Source organism: Pelophylax lessonae (genome assembly GCF_965119305.1).
Source record: "Pelophylax lessonae genome assembly, chromosome: 5".
Classification (NCBI taxonomy): Eukaryota; Metazoa; Chordata; class Amphibia; order Anura; family Ranidae; genus Pelophylax; species Pelophylax lessonae.
In genome coordinates, this window is record NC_138772.1 from 126,011,644 (window position 1) to 126,013,176 (window position 1,533).

At 35.4% G+C, this 1,533-nt stretch overlaps 1 protein-coding gene across 1 annotated transcript; it reads right to left on the minus strand.

Moving 5' to 3' along the window:
- Positions 1-735: 735 nt before the first annotated feature.
- LOC309556005 (26S proteasome complex subunit SEM1-like) lies at positions 736-1,110 on the minus strand. Its single transcript, XM_082258266.1, has one exon. The coding sequence runs from the start codon at positions 1,034-1,036 to the stop codon at positions 821-823; it is 216 nt and encodes a 71-aa protein (XP_082114392.1). The 5' UTR covers positions 1,037-1,110; the 3' UTR covers positions 736-820.
- Positions 1,111-1,533: the final 423 nt, after the last annotated feature.

The following is a 1,533-nucleotide window of genomic DNA, read 5'->3' on the forward strand; positions in this document are numbered from 1 at the left end:
ACTAAAAATTGGACAGGTAATCAAATACCACCAAAAGAAAGCTCTATTTGTAGGGAAAAAAAGGACAACAATTTTATTTTGGTACAGCGTTGCATGACCGTGCAATTGTCTTTTAAAATAACGCAGTGCCGAATCGCTAAATAGGGCCCGGTCAGGAAGGGGGCAGATCCTTCCGGTCTTAAAGTGGTTAAATAAGGTGATTGTGATTTCAGTGTCATTGGACAGAAAATAATTGTCACTTAAAAAAAAAAAAAGTATACTTCTCTGGTTGTGTTAGCTTTGTGAAATTAACTAAAGAAGATGCTTTAATAGAAGAGAAATAGAATAGAATAGAAAGTATAGAATAGAAAGTATAAGATAGATAGATAGATAGATAGATAGATAGATAGATAGATAGATAGATAGATAGATAGATAGATAGATAGATAGATAGATAGATAGATAGATAGATAGATAGATAGATAGATAGATAGATAGATAGATAGATAGATAGATAGATAGATAGATAGATAGATAGATAGATAGATAGATAGATAGATAGATAGATAGATAGATAGATAGATAGATAGATAGATAGATAGATAGATAGATAGATAGATAGATAGATAGATAGATAGATAGATAATACATTTTTTTTTTTTTTTTGCAGCAATCCTTCAGTCTTTATTAAACAAAGTATTAATAGATCTTTGTGGTAACACCAGAGCAGTTTGTGGCAAAGAACTTCTAAACCACTTTACAGAAGAACAAAATATTTATTGTAAAACACAAAAGAAAAAAAAATTATACATGGCAAACAAAGAGTCGTATTTCTCCTCCGCTACGCCGTCTCCATTTTGTATCCCTGTTTTTCTAGCTCCGCCCATAACTGATTAGAGAAGTCATCCTCTACATTGTCATCATCCCAATTATCCTCCCAGACGTGGGCATCTTCATCCTCGTCACAGCCTGTCCAGTCTTCTGTCGGGAACTCCTCGAACTCGTCATCCTCCTCCAGCAGACCCAGGTCCACCTGTGGCTTCTTTTCTGTGGTCATCCCGAAAACTGGGCACCGAACACCTCCACACAACACCCTAAAGAACCCAACTGGACCGAGAGCGGAAACGGAAATGACTCTCTGGCCAGAGAATACATTTCTATAGGCAAATGTGCCTTGGATTCCATTTGTACACGACTCTGACTATATGAGAATAGGCCTGGATACTTGTAGGCGGTGTTATGGTAACACGTTGTTTCCAGAAAAATAACATAAAATAAAGTGAAACTTCAAACAATCCTTATTGTTTTAGGAATTTCCTAGGCATTATATATATACATGGTCTGTTCTGTGTAGAAAGTTAATTTCTCTTTAGAACACAGTGCCTTTCTCTGAGAGTTTTTGCACACTTTATATGACTTCATGCATTGTGTAAAACATAAATACTGCTTGTTATTGTTGGATCCCAAATAGAAAAAAAAACAAAAAAGTGAAGCTCGCCAAACACTCAGACATACACACATATTAAACAAAGCATGAAATAAATGCAGCAGTGA

Bases quoted from the DNA above. Each gene is read 5' to 3' on its own strand.
- LOC309556005 (XM_082258266.1), bottom strand. From the start codon at position 1,036: ATGACCACAGAAAAGAAGCCACAGGTGGACCTGGGTCTGCTGGAGGAG.